General features: G+C 36.0%; 1 protein-coding gene across 5 annotated transcripts in view; it reads left to right on the top strand.

Annotated features, from left to right (window-relative positions):
* Positions 1–20,681, top strand: part of SOX5 (SRY-box transcription factor 5) — a 999,188-nt gene that overhangs the window by 880,895 nt on the left and 97,612 nt on the right. For all 5 annotated transcript variants that reach the window (XM_046013235.1, XM_046013233.1, XM_046013234.1 and 2 more), the window contains one exon: positions 7,841–7,926. In XM_046013235.1, the coding sequence (XP_045869191.1) occupies positions 7,841–7,926 (86 nt within the window). The remainder of the gene's footprint in view (positions 1–7,840; positions 7,927–20,681) is intronic.

Here is a 20,681-nt window from a genome sequence, read left to right on the forward strand (position 1 = left end):
GGGGTCAGTAAAGGATAGTGGTTATGGTTAGCACTGTCCTATCAATGGCAGGGAGCTTCTTCCAAGGAGAAGGAACCTACCAATTCATCTTTTGGACCATGAGCTGAAAGAAAACACCTTTCTTCCAGAGTCCAATCCATAGTGTCCTTCTTGACCTCATTTTTTTCTTAGATTCCTACAGAGCTTCCTCCACCTGGAAGTTAGAATGGTAAGAGCAGGGTGTTTTAAGTCATAATCTGAGTAGACGATTAATTAGACCAAATCAGTACTGAATGGTCGATGCTTACTGTGGGACCCTCTAGCAAATAGAAGACATGGAAAGTAGTGGTAAGATAGTCCTGAAAGGTAATGCGGTAGTAAATGTTGTCATTTTTAAAGAGACATTTCAAAAGATAACACTTCCTGACACTATTTCTAAGTTTTTCTTTTCCTGAGGTTTCCAGAATACCTTCTACGCTATCTTCTAGTTTGCTCATTGTATCATTGGGTTGGCTTAAATGTTTATCCCCCTCACTTGATCAGGAACTCGTCTAGGGCTGGGTTGTCTGTGTGTGTGTGTATGGATATTAATTTTTGCATTTCCCAGCACCTAGAGAAGGCAATCTGGTATTGGTCAAGGAAGCAAAACTCAAAACAAAGAAACAAAAAACCATGGAGGGCTAATAAAGGAATGAATCTCCTTATTTCAGTGAAGAGAAGCCATAAAACTTCCCAGAACATTTATATTAATTCTGTGGTGTATGTCCTTGACCCAGGGTAAGAATATACTTGCTTTGACAATCTTTCTCGGCCTAAACAACCTTGTTGGAAAATACTGTTTTTCTTACTTTGTCATATATCATAGAAATAAATCCTTCTTAGTGTCAGTGGGGATAATTATTATCTAAATATTCATTACTTTAACACTAATGCAATTAATATGCTTTCTGAGGGGTTACTGGGTTATTGAGTACTAGCTCTATCATTTATATCCATAGACACTATAAGATAGGTGGCATTCTAAAAACAATTGACTAATATGCCTGAGTATATTTCTCAACTTTTTGAAAAATTTGTTTTGAGCTAGAATTTTCCATACTTGGCTTTGAAATAAGAAGCAAATTAATTTTGGAAAGGCTTAGGGAAAAACTGTTCAAATGGTTAAAACCTAGGAAAGAGTAAAAGATATTACTCTTAACTAGTTGAAAGTCAATTTGAATAACTTACACACGGTTGAACTTTAAAAGTCAAAATTTTCCATTATCTAATTTTTACTAAGTACTTGATGAGGTATTTACAAAATAAACCTGTTGTAAAAATTTTTTAGTACAGCTAAATACGGGATGACACAAATAGATGACAATATTTACTTCAATAAAAGACCTTTTTTTCCTCAGCAAGTCTGAATTTCTATTTTGCCATTAAGAACTATCCTTGACCTTATTTTTTAAAGTCTTATAGATTCTCGGGGCACCTGGGTGGCTCAGCTGGTCAAGCTCAGGTCATGATCCCAGGGTCCTGCCTGGGACACAGGGGAGCCTGTGTCTCTCTTTCCCTCTGCAGCTTCCCCCTCTTTGTGCTCTCTCTCACATTCTCTCTCTCTCTCTGTCAAATAAATAAATAAATAAATAAAATCTCAAAAAATAATAAAAAGAAGTCTTATAGATTCTGTGTTCACTTCAGACACAAGCACATGCATATAATATATTTTGAATTTAATTGGTAGTTAAATTGCTATATTGGCCATTTTCACAGTTACTGTATTTGTATTTACTTAGTAACTTGGGGCAAATTTCAATCAAACTAGTTCTGGGTGTTCTGGTCCTAAAAAATTGTTAATAAGGTAGACATGCTTCAAATTATGTATGTTTGTATATTGAACAGTTCCTTAGACACAAACCTTTGAAAATCAGTTGATATCCTGTTTATGATTATATAATTATATCTTGGAAAGTATATATGATTAAAGATACATAATAGCTATTGCAGTCCTTTTAATTCCTGCTGCCAGTCTTTTGTTTTCTCCAGTTTACTTAAAATTAAACATCAAATACACCGATGTGTGCCCATGTATGGGAAACATATTAGTTTGCTTGGGCTTCCATAACAATATACCACAAACTGAGTGACCTACAAACAAAAAAAATTTTTTTTACAAGTTCTGGAGGCTAGAAGTCCAAGATCAAGGTGTCCACGGGGTGGATTTCATTCTGGGGTTTCCTTCCTTGACGGATGGCCACCTTCTCCTCCTCTGTCTTCACATGGTTGTCCTCTGTGTTGTCTGTGTCCTAATTTCTTCTTCTTATAGGAACAGTAGTCATATTGAATCAGGGCCTACCCGAATGACCTTCATTTGCCTTAATTACCTCTTAAAGGCTTATCTTCAGATAAAGTAGCATTCTGAGATAATGGGGGTTAGCACTGCAACATGTTAATTTGGGGGGAGGGAGCACAACTCGGCCCCTAACACATATATAAAATTATTTAGCTGGGGTGCCTGGGTGACTCAATGGGTTAAAGCCTCTGCCTTCAGCTCAGGTCATGATCTCAAGGTCCTGGGATGGAGCCCCACATTGGGCTCTCTGCTCAGCAGGGAGCCTGCTTCCTCCTCTCTCTGCCTGCCTCTCTGCCTACTTGTGATCTCTGTCAAATAAATAAAATCTTAAAAAAAATTATTTAGCTGGTATAAATGTTTTATATATATACATCATTTATGCCTACATATGCAATATGGGATATGTATAACAGAATAGTTATTCATTCATATGTATAAATATTTTATATACGTACATACATTTACAATATGGCATGTATATAATGTAATAGTTACTCATTCATATGTATAAATGTTCTATATATATACATGCACTTATACCCACACATATAGGATGGGTATAACATAATAGTTATTCATTCTTATGTATACAATTGACCCTTGAACACACAGACTTAGTCACACATTAGGATTGATAGCAAACACCTGCATAGGTATTTTGGGCACTTCTGGATTACTAGCATCTAATGGTTAACAACAAATTGAGTATATGTACATTTAAAGCTCATTAGTTAAAATCTCAACTTAGGTTAGAGATCCAGGGTCATTTTTAAAACCCTCCTATTACCTAACTTCTTTAATGACACTTGCTAAAACTTCATTTCATATCAATTTCCTTGTTGTATCCAAATATCCTCCAGTCTGGGGTATGAAAATTTTCCCAGCTGCTTAACTTCAGCCTCTTTTCCTTCTACTTTATTCATTCTGTTACTTATCAGGTAAGCAGATTTCTCTCCATTCCCTCTGCATGTCATACACAGGTTTTGATGCCGTTCACCCTACCTAAAGCATCTGTTCCCGTTCCATCTGCAAATCTTCAAGTCCAAGTTTATTCTTATTTTCACCTTTATTCTCTAAAGACTGAAGCCTAGAATTAGTTCTCTGTTCACTCGTACAAAGCTCATGGATGGTCACTACTACTCAAATAAGCAGCACCGAATTAGAAAAGATGGCCATGTGGTAGCTAGAGACCAAGGTGGTTTTTTTGTTTGTTTGTTTGTTTGGTTTGGTTTGGTTTGGTCTCCCAAAGAACCTAGCAGAGTTCTGGTCACATGATAGATGTTTTAAGTGCTGGTGAATTGATTATTCACAACAGGGAAACTAAATTATATAAAATGAATTTTCTCTGTGAAGAACAGCAGAGCCTCTATACTATTGCTATAGTTAATTTTAAGATTATATTGATTAAATAAGCAATATAAATAAATTACATAGTTTTAGCATATTTAAGTTGCCTATTCTAATAGTCATACATTAATATTTGTTATTTTTGGCTACTTTATATAATACAAATTCAGCTTTTATACATCCAAACTTTATAAATTCAGATAGTCTCTTCTAGATTAAATATTAAAAATGCTAAATGACAAATAAAACCTTATTCATTGTAACATCTGTCAGTTGTCCTCTCTCTCTCCTATATCATCAGGTTTTTTTCCCCTCATTTACTGTATCTTTATCACTGGCATAGAAGCATCCTATAATTTTTACAAGTACATACCTTTTAAGGAAGGTTTTCTTGATATTGAAGGTCCTTTAATAACTACTGCAAAACACCTCAGTGGAATTGTCTGTTCCAGCTCTTCTCAAATAAGTAAAAATCATCCGGGACTCGTGTTAAATTTAAATTCTCTTTCAGAATGTATATATATGGCTGCTCCTTTAACAAATTCTCCCAAAAGGTAGTGGCTTAAAACAACATTTATTTGAACATGGCCATGTTGGGATCTTTCACATAGTTGGGATCAAGGTGTTACCCTGGACTACAGTCATCTCTAGGCTTGATTTGGGGGAGAATCTGCTTCCAAGCTTTCTCCTTTGGTTGTTGGCAGGCCCCATCTCTTTACTTGCTATTGGCTGAAGACATCGTTCCTTTGCTCTGTGAGTCTCTCCGTAGGGCAGATCTTAACACAGTTGTTTGGTTCAAGACAGAGATGGTAGGGATAGGGAGAAGATAAACAAGACAAAGCCACAGTCTTCATGTTCAGCTAATCTCAAAAGTAATCTCTCATCACTTGAGCTTCTGTTCAAGGGTAGAGGGTTACGTAAGGACATAAATAAAAGGAGAGAAGTAGGAGTCATTGGGGGTTCCATCTTAGAGGGTGCCTACATTAAGAGATTTGAGGTTGGATCTGAAATTCTACATTTCTAAGGAACTTCTGGATGATACTAACACTATTCTTCAAGAACTTCAGTTTTAAAGGCAAAGATCTATACTTCCTGCCTCAGTTTTTTCTTTTAATCATACTCTGTTGAGCCTTCTCACCCTCCACCCTATTGAAATTGCCCTTTTTGAAGTCACCAATGACTTCCACATTACTAAATCCAGACTTTGAAAAAATCACTCTTTCTGAAAATCTTTCCTTACTTGGCTTCTAGAAAGTCAAATTTAATTTCTCCTCCATTTTTCTTCTAGTTGCCTGACTATAAATCTCCCTGACCATAAATACTAGCATATTCCACAATCCAATCCTTGGACCTATATTTTACCTACAGTTAACTTCTAAATGGTATCATGAGGGTTTATAGTTTTAAATTCCAGATATATGCTGACCAGTCTCAAATTTATGTCTCTGATGTGAATTTCTCCCCTAAAATCCTGACATGTTTACCAAGTGCCTCAACATCTCTACCCAGGTATCTAATAATAATTTCAAACTGAAAATGTCCAAAACAAAATTATTTACCGCCCCCCACACCATCCCACCTCCTCCTTCCCCACCAGGCCCAACCTTGCAATCTTGCTTCTCATTTATGTTTGCAAACCCAACAAACAGGACCACTCAGAAGCTATTCTGTGAAAAACGTGAGAGTCATCCTTGAGCCCTCTCTTACTCTCATATGTAAACCATCATTAAGTTTTTCAGTTCCACTTCTTTTTATCCCTTGACTCTCCTCATCATTTTCCATCCCAATATCACGACCCTAGTGCAGACCATTATTATGTGTTGTACAGAGTTTTGCATCTTTTTAAAAAAATTATTTATTTGTCAGAGAGAGTGATCGAGAGAGCACTAGCACAAGGCAGAGGGAGAAGCAGGCTCCCGGCCGAGCAAGGAGCCCAATGTGGGACTCGATTCCCAGGACCCTGGGATCATGACTCGAGCTGAAGGCAGATGCTTAACCAACTGAGCCACCCAGGCATCCCAAGACTTGTGCATCTTTTTGTTATTGACTCTAACTTCCAACATCTAGGCCAAGTGGTTTTACTCAACCCATTTTTCCCCCACGTTCCTGGTTTCTTTTATGCTACAAAATGAAGTTTAGATTCTTTAATATTGTTTATAACACTAATACATAATCTGACCTCTGATTCCCTCTCTAGTCCCAATTACCTCTGTTTCCTTGCCTGTGCCCTAAACTTCAGTTATATGGGGCTATGAAGGAAAACACTCCGTTTTGACTGGGGTCTTCATGAAAGTTGTTTTCCTTCCAGGAAAGCTCTTCCTTTTCTTCTTTGTTTAGCTAGCTTTCACTTGATTCAGATTTCAGCTTAAACATAACTTCTTCCTGGAGGCCAACTTTGACCTCTTAGTCTAGGTTTAGGGCACCCACCGGGTAGTGCCTAGTGTTATATACTTCCTATCTTAATAGTCATTGTATTTTCTTCTAATCCTTGAATTAGCTTTATTTATTATTTTTCTCCCATTAAGCTGTAAGTTCTGGGAAGGCCAGATCAGCAGAGGTGGATTCAGGTATTTTGAAGCCTGAAAAATATAATTTGGGAGCCCTCTTTAAGAATATATATAATTATCTATTTATAATCATTATTTTAATTATATATGTGTTTAATTTTCAAAAACACATACTTTTCATTTATAAAAACAAAATAATTTTCATTTATAAAAAGAAATCACAACAAAGTAAAAAAGCTGACAAATATGAAAACATATGATTCTTTAAACAATATAGGTAGGGGTCTTTCCCAGAACTCCAAATCTTAAGCTTCGTTAAATACCCAGTAAACACACCTCTGCATATTAGTCTTCTTTAAAACTCTATTTCTAGTATTGGGAGCAGTACTTGAAACATAGCAGATACTCAACCAATATTTTTGAATGAAAGTATCCACTGAGTTATTTTCAATTGTATTTTCCATACATTTGACATTGAACAAGTTTTTCACAAGCTAGATTACTAAAACAATATGTTTTGTATATTAGACAATTGTTCTTATAATTACTTTTTTTAATTTTTTACTACAGTCATATTTCAAATAGTAATGTACATATCTGTTAGCATATCATTGAGCTCTATGCAAAAAGTGCATGTACTTCTTTACTAAGTGGGGAAAAAAATTTGCATCAAAAACATACCTTAGGGTGCCTGGGTGGCCCAGTCCATTAAGCGTTTGCCTTTGGCTCAGGTCATGATCCTGGAGTCCCAGGACTGAGTCCTGCATTGAGCTCCTTGCTCCGCAGGGAGTCTGCTTCTCCCTTTGACCCTCTCCCTTCTCATATTCTCTCTCTCTCAAATAAATAAAATCTTTAAAAAAAATACCCTATAATCTTCTACATGTCTCTCTCTCTCTCTCTCTCTCTCTATATATATATATATATATATATATTTGTGTCTATATCTTTATAGATCACATGTATTAAAATTTTAATTTTGAATTACTAAGATTTTGTGTTTTCAGGTATCACCACAAACAGAAACCCTTCAGGGAGAAACCATCTATTTTCTGTTTTCTTTATAGTATGTTTTTAGAAACATTTATCTCTGGGATAATAAAGATTCCAGTATTTTATGTAAAACAAAAATGCATAAAATGTTTTCTTTGCTATGAATTTGTCCACAAGACATTATTTAAGAGGATATTTGAATTGAGACAATAACATTGCATTCAAAAGATAAGCTATTTGGCTTAAATCTTTAGTTTGCTAAAATAGAATTAAGTTTAGTTAAGTTCCTTTTATAATAACAATTTAAATGGGCTGAGAGTTGGTGTGCTCCTACCAAGACTCTGTGTGTGTGTGTGTGTGTGTGTATGTGTGTGTGTGTGTGTGTGTGTGTGTGACAAAGTGCAGCCCTCTGATCAATGCACACTTTTTCCTCCCATTTTCCTAAATACATCATGAAAAAAGGATGAGGTTTCCGCCTTAATTGCTTGTGCCTTTTATTCACATTCCTCTCTCAGCCAGAATTGTGAAAAGAGTGTTAGTAAAAGGCTGCACAATAGAGCTTTTCATTAGGCCCCAGCAAGGCACACAAAAGAAGGCTTTTGGAAAGAGTGAATGCACGAGTTTAATTTGCAGGTGGAGAGTAGATAAAAGGTGCTGACACCTCTATTATTCTCTTACTTAGGTGACCCTTACCCTGTTCAGCTGATCCCCACGACCATGGCAGCTGCTGCCGCAGCAACACCAGGCTTAGGCCCGCTCCAACTGCAGGTAAGTCGGGAAACAATGCAGGAGAGACCAAGGTGAAGTAAATGTCGAAAACAGCTATTACTGTGTTAAAGCAAAAAAGAACTGATGATTTTTTGTTTTTGAGTTTCCTTGCACTGATCCTCAACCAAAAGTTGAGATGTTGATCCTTTTAATTTTAAGAGCCCTGTTTTCTGTACTAAAGGCAGCTTATTGTAATTTTTTATTGCCCGCTATGATTTGGCAAAAACAGGTCTAGTTTTGCTTGGATGACCGTGTAACAAAATTTCATCCTAGCATGCCCCTCATTGAGATAAGAACAAAAACTGTCCACGACATGCAAGCAGTGTGTTATGAATCCAGGCAACTTAACAAAAATTACATTTAAAAATGTTCAGGACACCTGGTATTACGGACTTTGTAGGTCTTTTTATTCTTCTGCTAATGCCAATTTCATTGGGCAAACAAAGATATGTAAATCAAAAAAGCAAGCACAGAGATGAGCGCAATTCTGTCCAGACCCTCCAATTAAGATCTTTGTAGCCCTAAAGAATACATATTTCCATGTATCCAAGAATGTTAGTGGAAAGTTTACTGTAATTTTACTGGATGTCCAAGTGATTTTAGAAATGTTGTCTCTGGAATTGGAAAGAATGGGAACTCTTTATAATATATTATATTATATTATAATATAATATTATATTATATTAAAGTTATCTTTCATCATTAATTACTTAAATCTTTGAATCAGCATCCTGCAAAATCTTCCAGAGTTTCTGTCATTATGGGCTTCATAGTTATGCAATTAACAGGAATAAGAGATCATCTCATAATAGAATTAATCTCCCTGTGAGAAGTTTTATATTTTCCTCTGCCTAAAAGATAGTATGACTGCGAATCCAGAAGTAAAGGAGTTATACTTAATAAACTTAAATTGTATTCATAGAAGTGCATTGTCATGATAAATGATCTTAGTCCATAAGGAAAAATAGAGTTTTATATGTCTGGTCAGTACGGGGGATTATCAGAAGACCTGGTGGGTTTCTGGAAACCCAGTCGAGTCTCACAGGAAGAACCCACGAGGAACTGAGACATGCTGTGTTCTACAGAGGTTAATGACAGTCATTCCTATTCTACCTTTTACGTGAAAAGCTACGATGTGAGTGTTTGTTTCTCTGAGCTGGAAATACCTTGGGAAGTGTTAGAGCCATAGGGACAATTAGTGTAGGTTAACATTTGTTATCCTTTGCCGTGGCATCCGGGAAATAATGACAATTATTCCGATAGGTAAAACTAAAGAGAGTAGTGAAATTAAAGAAAGTGGCAAGAATATCCAGCAACATATTTGAATGTGGAAATAGGAATTTTAGAGATTTCCAGTGTCCGTTTTCAAAGCAAGTTAGACGTTCTCATCTCCTTTCACCCTTAATGGTGAGAGGAAGCAAGGGCAAGTTGGGGCCTCTCCTATGTTTCATTGTAGGAGTCTAGTAGAAAGTAGCTTTATTAGGCAACAATCCAAACTTCTTTCCCTAGGGAGATAGTATTAAAATATTTGAAAATCCTTCATTTCCATCCTTATCATATGCCAAATTCCCTTATAAATTTTTTCTCATTTTCAGAAAACAAGAAAAAGACACCACCATAATTTGATCTATAAATAGAACAGAGCTCTTTTTTATGTAAGTGGCATTGCATTATATCCATAAGTGAGTGCCAAAAATATATGGGTTTTAGTTAGGGTCTCAGTAAACCAACATTGTGGGATAACAGGAAAATTAATAATCCAGAACTCCTTTGTCGTAAGCCCTAGCTACTATTAAAATATGTCCACATAAACACACACACACACGCATGCACATTTTTTGCTCGTGACTTTAAAATGGTACTCAATGCTATTCAAATGCAAACCCATTGCAATAGGCAGACTGTCTGGCTTGTCTTTGAAGTGGACTGACTCTATCCTTTGCTAGGACTCCTACACCAACTGACTTTGCCACTCATATTCCTGACACTATATTCACAGATCCCCCACCTTGACTTCAGCATTCCCCAGAGCTGCAAAGGAGACCTATAATACTCCCTTTGTTTGCTTGAAGGTGGCAATCAAATTTGATTCTTCCCCTACAGACCTACCCCATGGGTCAGAGACAAGCTAACTACAAATCTAATCTGAAAGTCTTTTCTTAACCCTTATCCAACATTTGCCCCAATCTTGCATACCTGTTTCTGAGACGTTTCTTTCAGTGGGGTATAATGTTTGAGGCAGTTTTAACTTTCTTCAGACTCTGCTTTTAATTATATTCCATCAGATCCCCATTTGCTATGCCTTAATAATAAAATGAGTTGGCTCCATCACTTCCTTCTCAGTCACTAAGATTCTCTTCTAGTTATGAAGATTTAGTCTTAGATTCTTATGCTAGGTTCTTTGGCAAGGCTTTCATTTCGGTCTTATTGTAGCACCTTATGTTATATACTGATATCTCCATTTGACAAATAAGAAAACTGGGTCACAGAGACCAAAATCCATGATTTTTAAACAATTATAGTTGCTTCTCCAAGTACAGGAGATTTTAAACTTTGGAGACATTGCCCCTCTTAGGACATTTGCTAGCTTAGTAAAGAGCTAATCAAATTATAACAATAATGCTGATTAATTGGCACTCATACAAATAAGCTAGATGCATCACAGTGCTGGAAGAAGTAGCCAGATTTATAAGGACTGCTATCTATTTGAGGCAGCATTTTTTTTTCATCCGTCTTTACACAGATCTATGTTAATTCAAGCCTCTCTTTTTGAACATCCAGATCTAAGGAGTGACACTATAAATATATTCCTACTCATCATTGACTTTGTTTGCCTACCGTTTGTGCTTTCGTTTGAAACAATCTTTGACATGTAGTTGTTCATACCTGGATAATATAATGTTAAGTAAAACCAAAAAAACCACAACCTTCCTTAAAGAAAGAATAAAGATGAGTACAGTTATTTTAAAAGGCAAGCAAAATGATGTTTTAAATTAAGCCACTATTTATTACTTAAATATTATTTCACATTCCTGGATAAAAATAATGAAATCCTTGCCATGTCGTAAAATACACCTTACATTTTAAAATCACTGTACTTAGGTACCATAAGAGCAGTTAAAGTAGTCTAAGCATTGTGATACAGTTTTATTTTTTATGGAGAAAAAAATAGCTTAATCTGTATTGTGTCTACAAAGCATACAAATTAACATGAGCCAAGGCACCATTTTATTTATTTCTCTTTGAGGTGCTTGGTTGGCTCAGTTGGTAGAGCATGCAACTCCTGATCTCAGAGATGTGAGTTCAAGCCCCATGATGGGCATAGAGCTTACTTTAAAAAATATATAAAATAAAAATTGATTTGACAATAAAATATCTATCTGTTTCTTTGCTGTTCAGTCTTTCCTGAGACTTCAATCCATATAGACCACTATTTGCTGGCTGTCAAGAGGAAGTACGTAGGTGTTTACAGACAGTATATACTGAGTACAAAATGCAACTTACCAGTTCTTGTTCTTGCCCCTAGACCTGCTCATTCTCTGGTCACAGCAAATGGCTCCATTCCATCTACTGCTCGACCTGGAACCATAAGAGCTATTATCCTTTTCTCCTCTTACTCCACACCTATTCTTTCACGCTCTTTTCATTCCACCTAATAAATACGTTAAAGAGCCATCCATTTCTTTCCATCCTAACTAGTATCCTTCTGGTCAGGCTATCTCCCTGCTTGCCTGATTTACCACACTAGCCCCTGAACTGCTCTTCTGTCTTCCTCTTGCCCCTCTCTGATGCTCTCTCTACTCTACATTAGTTGGAATGAGCTTTCTGATTTTAGAAAATCTGATCATGTCCTTCTCCTATTTGAAGAACCTTAGATGATTCCCTGGTGTTTTCAAGTTTTCTGGATCTTTGCATGTGGTGTTTCCTCTTTCTGGAACGCCATAACCCACCACCTTTACCAAGCCAACTGCTATTTCCCTGAGGTTGCAACTTAAAACATCACTTTTTAAAAGAATTCTTCACTGTCCCCAAGTCTAGATTAACAGAACATCAAAGGCATCATTAGCTCATAGAAAGAAAAAAAAATGAGTAGTTTGAATTCAATAAGATATCCAATTGAAATTTTGTACCTATTCTAATGTAATGAAACAAACGTGGGAAAATCTTATATGCCTAATAACATGTTTAGCATTACAGTGTTTTCTTTACTTGTATTTAAAGAAATGTTTTTATAATAGTTTTACTCCATACCATCTCATTCAGTCTGTTCTGGCTGCCCTAAACTTCTTTGCTGCCCCTTGACCTGCCGAGGTGTGCTCCCACTTTAGAGCTTTGTATTAGCTGTCCCTCTACCTCAAATGCTCTTCCTTCTGCGTGGAAGCTCATTCTCGCACCTCATTCAAGAATTTGCTTTAATGTCATCTCTCCGAAGCCTACCCTAACTAACCCATTTAATTCGCAAGGTAACCCTCCCAGAGATACCACATTTTCTATTTCTCTTATTCACCCTTTCATCGTTGTTGTTGTTGTTGTTTTTATTTTTTCCTATAGGACTTGTCATCTTCAAACATAGTATCTAACTTATTATGTTGTCTGTCTGTTCCAGATATTTTCTAAGGGTCACCAGAGCAGGGACTGTCATTTTTCTTATTGTTGTTCAATAGTGTATCTCAAGTGCTCAGATTAATGCCTAGCAAATAGTTGCTGCTCAGTATGTACATACAAAATGTAGGAAACTATCATGAACTAACAGCCATAATCATTTTAATAAGATAACAAAGCAGTGTGTCATTAATTTCTGGGACAAGTGATACTCATTTAAAGACCTGGGAACTTTGTATTTTTCAGCCCCTCCTGGAAGATTCTTAGTATATGAGAAATCTCTATCTCTCCTGTACTAGCTTCTCATTATGCCCATGGGCTGCTGCATAAAGAATGTATTTTAACATTTATTACAGTTATGTAATTCCTTTAAAGTCATTATAATTTACATATACAAAAAGGACCAAACATCCTATCATTAGATTATTCTTGTATTGTTTGTTAATGTATGTATACACATATATAAGTTTATGAACTGCTGGAGGTACTTTGACTCAATAGGGCTCAGCTTGCCAACACAATACTAAAGTAAGTGATTTCTAAATAATGGAAGGGCGCATTATCAAAATAGTAACACCCAATCAGATTTACCCTTTCATGTTTTTTCGTCTCTTTCCTTCTTTTTTTTTTTCCCTTTGGACTACCCTTTTTCCCCCCCTTTCCAGAGCTACTGATGCTCTTGACATTTTTTCTCCTGATATTGTCTCTTTTTAGAGGAGGATTTGATTTATATAAAAAGCTAATGTAGCTTCATTTCAGTATCAAAAAGTGAGTATAATTATTTAAGCCAAATGAAGTTACATGTTGAATCTTTTGGACGTTTGCGACTGGTTGAAATAAGCTAAGTGAATCATCTATTTCTAATTAATAAAGCCAAATGATGGCAACAGTCCATCAAACATTCCTTTCTCATATTTGTTGTCATGAATTTTCATTTTGCTTAATGGGCAGCATGTATTTTTTAATAGTAATAGTTATAATGTAGCTTATATATACTATTTCTATTTTTTAAGCTAGGTTTTTAAGATTTGAAATTAGAAGGAAATATTTATCCATTTATTTCTCACTTTATAAATACTGTATTTGTGTTGGCCAAAAGATGGTTGCCACCTGTTCTACCTATAGGAAGCCAAAAATGTCGACTCCAACCAATGATTAATAGTGATAAGCAAAGGGAAAAACACTGAAATTGTTCTTGGATGGTCATATTTTACTCAAAATAAGCATGTAGCAGTCATTCAAGAATTTTTACTGAATTAGTTAAACTTTTTAATGAATTCAGTAGGATTGCTTTTTAAATTTAACCGTAACAGTATTTTTGGAATATGGACCAAGAATTACAAGTTGTAAGAATTGAAATCACATGGGGCTATCATTCCAGTAGGCAGTACCATCAGTAACATGCATTCTCCGGGACTGAGAAAACGAGAGATGATTCGTGATCAAGTTAGAGAATGAATCATACAAAATACCAACGGAAATCAATCTTTTTTCATAGCTATCAAAGATACATGGAAGTCCTGGTGGAAATGGCTTAAGCTTCTATCTGATAGAGAGTAACATCAAGGCAGACATGGATGAAAAACTGAAGTTCATCTTTTTATCAACCTCCTGCCAGTCTCCGAAGGAGGTCAATAATTATGACAGGACACAGATAAATGTTTCATATTTCCCAGAGCACTGTAAGTGACTGAGCATGGCTTTATGTGTCTGACCAAGAGAAACGCCCAGAAAATCAATAAGGGAGAAATAACCATATGGAGAGGTCTGGATGTGAGGATTTTTACCTTCTTATTGAAAGAATTACTTACAAGGGCAGTCTTCATCTTTACCTACCTACGCACTGTACGATTCAGTGTAACTTTCAGGTCATTGTCATTTTCATACAGAGTGAAAAATGCTGATCTGCTCCTCATTTCAGTCGCAGCCCTGGTGCGCTGTCTGCTGTCGGTCTTCTGTCTGCATGAGCGAGCTTCCTTGCAGGTTAAAAGAGTGAATTCCCTCTTTCCCTCTCCCTTTGACCCTGAGCCTGCAGGGCAGACAGACAGAAGCACACATATGATTAATACAGCACAGCTGCAAGTGTGAGTCATTTGCATGTGTATTAATAGAGGCAAAAAACCCAACAATTAAATTATATACAGAGACATTCTGCATACTAAAGAACATATGCAAATAGGCCTGAAAAAGTGCAGCCAACATTTTCTCTGACTTTTCCAAGCCCATATGGGCTAGAGTCAGAACCCAGCAGTGTTCAAGAATCTCCTCTAAGGAAGAGCTGGTAGGAACTACTTCCACAGTTATTACCACCCCTGGGTTTCCCGGGAGCTGTTTTGACATTTGGACAATGGAGACCCTACAAGCAGTGTCTTTTTCTTGCTATTTCTGTATTTCCTTGTTTCCAGCAGTTCCATGGTATCTCATTACATGCTAACAGAAGCATTTGTACATGTGTACGTTTCCACAGAGCCCATATTCATTGTAATGGCCCATCAAATCAATGCTAAACTTTAAATCGTAGTTGAAGTCCTATCGTTGCCTACGCTAAAGTAGTACAACTATTTGTCAGCGCCAGGTTTCCAGGCCCAAGTCAGTCCATGCCCTTTCCTCAATGCATTCTGCGTTCCCTTAATCAAAACAGACCTAGGTTGCTCTACAATGTTTCGTGGCTAATTACCACACATAAAAGGATTGCAGGGCTTGAGGCCAATAGTAGATTCAAATCTAAGAACAATACCAATGTATTGAAATTTAAATTGTGAAGTTTTTTCATGTTATCAAGAAAAACAGAAACTACTCAATTTTATCTATCTATATATATCATATATATATATATATGAGAAGAGAGAGCAACTAACATTCTTCAGACTCACAGACTGTATTTATAGTAGAAATTTATTCTTCAACCTAATTGTCAATTTAGTTGATATTACCTGCACCCTTTAATTTAGTCAAGGAAACTTTCATGGAGACAAGCCCAACTTTAGGAGTAATATTTCACATAAGTAAAAGTTACTACCTTAATAGGAACAATAAGAATCTTGAACCTAGGGGTGCCGCCTGGGTGGCTCAGTCGGTTAAGTGTCTGCCTTCAGCTCAAGTCATGATATGAGGGTCCTGGGATCGAGTCCTGCACAGGTCTCCCTGCTCAGTGGAGAGTTTGCTTCTCCTTCTCCCTCTCCCCCTCTGCTCCTGCTTTCTCTCTCTCTCTCAATAAATAAATAAATAAAATCTTAAAAAAAAAAAAAAAAAGAATCTTGAACCTAAATAACCCAAATGAAGAAAGGAAAAAATTCTGAGAGGAAATTCTCAAGAGGAAAAAATTCTGGTGTTTGTTGGTACCAGAAAACTGTTGAATATTATCCTTGAATATTATCCAGTTATTTGCATGGCTAAGTCTCAGAACATGCAGCTAAAACATGTAAATTACGTTATATATAACTGGTAAACATAGGACAGACGTTTTTGTAATTAATTAATTATATAGAGAAAAATTTAGTCCCTCAACAAGGGACGATTAGAAAACATAAAGACTAAAGCAAATTTTTAAAACATTTTTAATTTTTTATTAACATATAATGTATTATTAGCCTCAATAAAGCAAAAATTTTATTAAGGTATTATCCATAGATTAATATTTTAAGAGGCACTGTTGCTTAGTGAGAGGCATTATAATGTAAGGGTTAAAAGTGTGGCACCTGTAACCATTTTTGCCTTAAAGATCCATGGTTCTGCTGTTCACCAGCTCTGTGACTTTGGGCAAGTTACCTAATTCTCTATCCCTGAATTTTTTTTTGTCTGTATAATGTATGTGAGCATAAATGTTATCTTAGTGGGAGGATTAAATGAGATAATATACATAAACTGCTTGAGCAATAAAAATATTAATGACCATTTATCAAATATTATGTGCTAGGTAATTATAAATGTTTGGTATTATTAGTTGTTTAATAAGTTTTAGTAATTAAAATGAAAACTACTTCTTTCTAAAAATGCCCTCTCACAAACTGGGACTTGGCAGACTTCTCTTACCTGGATTTACTTTTCGGTATGGCAGGTAATGCAAGTTAGTAAAATTGAGGCTAATCACCTTATTTATGAGTAAATAATTGTATTCCCCTGTGTGCCGTAATTTTAAGACCCATCACAAGACTCTGTGGAAAGCAATGAGTTTACTTATCCCCCCAAAATATGAGAAGTTACTTGGAGTGTGATGTTCTGTATTTTGCTGTTGCTCACTCTTTATCTCAATATTTATATCTATAAAATAAAAATAATGCCTCCTGTTGAGTCCTATTTTTCCTTGGGTATAATACAAATGAATTGTCTCTATGAGCCATCCAGAACTATTCTAAATACCTTAAAAAATTTAAAATAAGTTATTTACATAGATGCCTTTAATATAATACGCATTTCTAAATAAATAATACAAAAAAGATTTTCTGGTATCACCCCTCAAAGCTTACTCTTTTTCTGGATATATTAACAGAATATATACTCTTATTCTACTCCTGTGTTGTCTATAGATACTAAACTATTTCTTATAGAAATCTGAGAAAATTTATGAACTTCTCATGACTTCCTTTAAGGAAATAATTCCTATGGTTTCAAACTTGAATGTGGAAGCACATTATTTTTCTAAACCCCACAGTATCCCGGAAATTTTATTTGCTCAGCAAATATTTATTCTTTGTAAGTGCTTAAGCTAAGCATCATAAAGAATGCAAAGATGAGTGAGTTAGGAATCCTTCCTGGATTATAAAGGAGCTTGAAATGTGAAAGAATGAATGGAGTACGGAAGTGGAATAGAACTTGCAGAAAGCCACAAAACCTCCTGTCCTATCAAGTATATTTGAAATGGAAAGGACCTCAGAGACCACTCATTGGAAACAGTTGTTTCAAACTATTCACAGGAGTCCAAATGGCTCCAAACACCCCAAACGGTACCATTCATTTTTATTTGTTTTATAGATCAAGTTATACTGGCTAAGACTGTTTGAATGAAAGATTTTGCTGCTCAAACAACATTTTAAAACCATTCTTAGAACCCAACTCTTTAATTTTATTGATGAGACAATTTAGACTCTCAGTGATGGCCTGGCTAAATCTGATATTACAGAAGGGCACCACCTGGAATCCTAGCAACTGAAAGCTAAATCTGGCTTCTTCCTATTTTACCACAGTATTCCTGAAAATAAACTCATATATTTATTCATATATATTATTTTTAAGTGCTTTTGTATAAAAGAGGGGAGAAAAATTGCTATTTTTGCTTTTAGACTATTAAATTAAGGATGACTAAAACAATGGGTAGGATTTGCATATTAGTAACAATGGCAACCTTCTGAATTGCTTTCATTTTGCTGAGTTCAATGATTGTGCTCTGTGAATTAATTCTTTTGTGAAAGGCTATTGAAAGATCAAGGAATTCAGAACACAAAACAACAGAGAAGCATGCTGTTTCATATCTATTTGTTCATAGAAGGTTCAAAGTGAGATTGTTTACATCACTAGTCTTGTTGATATTTTATTTGCTTCATAGAAGAAAGATAGTATTCAAAGATGATTATGTAATCATGCAGATAAGATTTTGTAGTCAAGAAAGATCTGTTCTGAGAGGGAGACCATGGAGAAAACCCACATTACAATTTTGAGCTGTGCTTGGTTGGCAAGTGTCTTCAGGAGATTTGAAAATAGAGCCCTATTTGGTTCCTTCAGATAAAAAAAACCCAAGCCGGTCCCATAGATTTTAAATTTGCGGTTTCCTGTGGAAGTTTCTCCATATTGTCCTGCCAAACTGAAGGCATGAGTAGAAGGGGGGCGGGGGGAGGAAATGAACCCTTAATTATTTCATATTTCTTAATCCTGACCTTTTCCTTAATGTCATACTCCTTTTTCTTACCCAGCCACTTCTTGGAGATAGAAAGTAGACAGGAAGAAATGGAGGAACAGATTCAAAGTATGCTTCCAAATGATTTGCTACAATGAGCCATCGCACCAGCATAATTAATGCCTCGAACATGAAAATTACAACAGTGTTCTCTTGCTTTTCCCACTAGTAGAACTTCTTCGGCATAGAATGACAAAAGTAATACTGATAGTGAAAATTGCAATGACCTGCTTTTAGGAATGAGGCAGAACAATGGCAAATATTATCCATCCATCTATAGTAGTTGCTTTTTTTTTTTTAAAGATTTTATTTATTTATTTGACAGACAGAGATCACAAGTAGTCGGGGCGGGTGGGAGGGAAGCAGACTCCCCTTTGCGCAGAGAGTCTGATGCGGGGCTCCATCCCAGGACCCTGAGAACATGACCTGAATCAAAAAGGCAGAGGCTTAACCCACTGAGCCACCCAGGTGCCCATATAGTAGTTGCTTTAAGATAACAAGCCTCTATCAGAAATTTATACAGTGCTCTACAATTCCACCTACTTCAAATAGGTGCCCTTCAAATATTTTTAATGACTGGTTTCCTTCTAAATTTAGTTCTTTAGTTTTAAAGGAAGCTTAAGTTATTAGAAATATTATAGCTAACACACTTGGTTAAGATAAAGAAGTTCCGCCAAGACATTTCACTAAATAATAAAAAAAGAAAGTTAAGGCCCTTACATGTTTGTTTTTGTTCCTTCTTCATTCGATTCATCTTATATCGGGTTTCCTTCCACAGCACTTTTAAGTTTGGATGTTTTAGTGTCACATTAGGTACAAGCTAGCCTCAAATACAGTATGAAAGCATCAAGTATCTCATTACAGATTCAGTCTTTGCATTGTAACAATTTGGTAGTAAACTGGTATGGGGGCACAGTAACTAGTTAGATGACTTAAATGACTTAAGCTTCTTTTTTTCCTCCTTTCTGTAAAACGTGTTCCCCAGATTTTATTTAAATATTTTAAAATATTCAAATAAATCTTACAAATAAATCATATGTAAATGGCACATATAGTATAGTGGGTTATAGGCTTTGGTTCCATAATGAGACCCTGTTTGTGTGTATCTTTGGTCAAGTTACTAAACACCTCCTAGTCTTTGTTGCTTCACATGTGAAATTTGATAATATTTTCATAGATGATAAAGGTGTTATGAGGATTAAATGAAATACTATATAAAAAATGTTTAGGATGGCATAAACATTCAGCTATCATTAGCTGTTGTCATCCTCATCATTATTTCCTAAGTTCAAGTGTTTCCCATTGTCAGAAACAAGCCTAACAAGTTATTTGGTAACTCAAGTTACCAAGTAATTTTCTGAGATAGAGCAATTATGTCTTACATAAGAGTACAAATGAGTATGGTGATTGGAGATTTCCATCTTTAGTCAAGTATTTAATGCAACAAGAATGTCTTTAATTTATTTATTTTTTTCAGCGTAACAGTATTCATTGTTTTTGTACAACACCCAGTGCTCCATGCAATACGTGCCCTCCCTATTACCCACCACCTGGTTCCCCCAACCTCCCACCCTGCCCCTTCAAAACCCTCAGGTTGTTTTTCAGAGTCCATAGTCTCTTATGGATTGCCTCCCCTTCCAATTTTTTTTTTTTATAAACATATAATGTATTTTTATCCCCAGGGGTACCGGTCTGTGAATCGCCAGGTTTACACACTTCACAGCACTCACGATAGCACATACCCTCCCCAATATCCATAACCCCCTCCCCCTCTCCCAACCCCACCTCCCCCCAGCAACCCCCAGTTTGGTTTGTGAGATTAAGAGTCATTTATGGTTTGTCTCCCTCCCAATCCCATCTTGTTTCATTTATTCTTCTCCTATCCCCCTAACCCCCCATGTTGCATCTCCATGTCCTCATATCAGGGAGATCATATGATAGTTGTCTTTTTCCAATTGACTTATTTCACTAAGCAAGATACCCTCTAGTTGCATCCACGTCGTCGCAAATGGCAAGATTTCATTTCTTTTGATGGCTGCATAGTATTCCATTGTGTATATATACCACATCTTCTTTATCCATTCATCTGTGATGGACATCTAGGTTCTTTCCATAGTTTGGCTATTGTAGACATTGCTGCTATAAACATTTGGGTAGACATGCCCCTTCGGATCACTGCGTTTGTATCTTTAGGGTAAATACCCAGTAGTGCAATTGCTGGGTCATAGGGTAGTTCTATTTTCAACATTTTGAGGAACCTCCA

This window comes from Meles meles, chromosome 7 (assembly GCF_922984935.1).
Source record: "Meles meles chromosome 7, mMelMel3.1 paternal haplotype, whole genome shotgun sequence".
Taxonomy (NCBI): Eukaryota; Metazoa; Chordata; class Mammalia; order Carnivora; family Mustelidae; genus Meles; species Meles meles.